Source organism: Nicotiana attenuata, unplaced genomic scaffold (assembly GCF_001879085.1).
Source record: "Nicotiana attenuata strain UT unplaced genomic scaffold, NIATTr2, whole genome shotgun sequence".
Classification (NCBI taxonomy): Eukaryota; Viridiplantae; Streptophyta; class Magnoliopsida; order Solanales; family Solanaceae; genus Nicotiana; species Nicotiana attenuata.
This window is the reverse complement of record NW_017670374.1, coordinates 482,469-484,474: the sequence shown is the minus strand read 5'-3', so window position 1 is coordinate 484,474 and position 2,006 is coordinate 482,469. Positions and strand designations below refer to the sequence as shown.

Sequence of the window (2,006 nt, the reverse complement as noted above, 5' to 3'; positions counted from 1 at the left end):
CGCACCAAAGATATGAACCTTTGTGATGGGATTCAATAGTTTATTTATATACAAAAAGAAATTGTTTTTACTTTTTTACACTGTGTGAAAGGAGATAAATCTCCTTCACTAAAGATTATGGGAGGGCGGTGGTAGCATAGGAATAAAGCTGACCAGGCCAAAGCTCAAGAGACGTGTAGAAAGTTACTGGATTCTCTTAGAATACGTGTAGAAAGTGACTGATTCTTTAATAACGAATGAGCCGATGAGATTATAAGTTCCTGTTTCCATTTTCTTTATCAAGATATTCTTACGTGCTAGAATTATTCTGAAGAGATATATAAAGAATAAAAACACAAAAATCATGACAAGGTCATGGTATAAGTGGAGGTCCTATTCTCTTTCTTGTATCTTCCACCATAATATATATATATTGTTGTAACGCATAAACCGGTTAAGTGAAAATTTGCAATACCATTTTGAATTTCAAGTTTTAGAATAAAAAGAAAGAAAGAAAATGGAGATGTTGGGACTTCTTAAAATTAGGGTGCAGAGAGGCATCAACCTGCCCCTCAAGGATACATTTCGCAGTGATCCTTATGTTGTTGTCACCATGGGTGAACAGGTATATGTTAATTACATATATATTTATCTTTGACATGTTAGGTATCGGTTATGATTTGTGATTGACAGAGGTGGATCTAGGATTGTTCGACCTTGTGCGGAACTCATTGTGTAGTTAAAAATATGGGTGCAGATCTAATATTTGTTAGGATTTTAATAGGTTTTTACATATATATTCATATTCCGTGTCGCTATTATTGTGTTCAGATGAACCCATAGCCAGAATATTATATTCGCCTCTGATGATTGAGTACTGATGTTCTGCAATTATCTTACAGCGAGTGAAGACTAGTTGTAAGAAGAACAACTGCAACCCTGTTTGGAATGATGAATTGACACTTGCACTGAAATATCCAAATGTTCCTGTTGTTTTAGTGAGTATTCTCCTTCATTTCTTCTTCATATGTTATTTGTTACTCCTGTTATACAAGGTTTGACTTAAAGCGAAAGTGATCTGCTAAGGTTGAAAAGTTAACTGAGCCTATGATACCTTATAAAGTATGTGCTTTTACGCGTAGATACTCTGATTCAATTTCTAATATGAGGATGGTGTTATTTCAGACTGTGTATGACAAAGATACATTCACTAAAGATGACAAAATTGGGGAAGCAAAGATAGACATCAAACCATATCTGGAAGCTTTGAATATAAGCAATCAATGCCTTCCGAATGGCGTTGAAGTTGACAGAGTTCAGCCAAGCAGAGACAATTGCCTGGCTAAGGAAAGCTGCATTATATGGAAAAATGGTAAAATGATACAAGACATGACCCTTATGCTGCAAAATGTGGAATGTGGTGAAGTGGAAGTGCAAATTGAGGTGATCCCTAAAAGGATATCTGAGGATACATTCTTCCCATAATCTTGCCTAGTAGAAGGTTATATATAAGTCTTGGAATGAACCTTTTATTAGGTCATTCTAATTGATAAATTTGCAAATCTTAGTTGGGATTTGCTAGGCTTTATGTAATATACAGGGCCATCCTAGTTTTGTTGTAATAAAATTACTTTGTTGGACGATGGAATTTAATGTAATCCTAATTTTATGTAATTTCAACTGCAATTGGGCCATCCTAGTTTTGTTGTAATAAAGATGGTTGCTTCTGAAAGTGAATAGTAATTGTACCGAGAGGAGTCGATTGGTACAATGGTGGGATATCTTGGAATATCTTATGCAGTGGCGGACCCAGGATCCTGTGCAAGCGGTTCAGACAGAAAGTAAAGTCATCGACATTCTGCTCTTTATTTTGCTTCATGATCTCTTTGTTCTGTTGAGCTCTTAAAAAAATAAAAATAATAAAAGTGAACAACATATCTATTTACTTTTTCAAATTTGACAATTTATTGAACTTTTTTCTTGAATTTTACGTTACAAAATCAATTCAATCTATAAAACAGCCAACT

At 34.5% G+C, this 2,006-nt stretch overlaps 1 protein-coding gene across 1 annotated transcript; it reads left to right on the top strand.

The window, feature by feature from the left end:
* Positions 1-360: 360 nt before the first annotated feature.
* LOC109238554 (protein C2-DOMAIN ABA-RELATED 7-like) lies at positions 361-1,716 on the top strand. The gene is made up of 3 exons (XM_019405034.1): positions 361-604; positions 882-977; positions 1,165-1,716. The coding sequence occupies exons 1-3, from the start codon at positions 497-499 to the stop codon at positions 1,462-1,464; spliced, it is 504 nt and encodes a 167-aa protein (XP_019260579.1). The 5' UTR covers positions 361-496; the 3' UTR covers positions 1,465-1,716.
* The last annotated feature ends 290 nt before the right edge of the window (positions 1,717-2,006 follow it).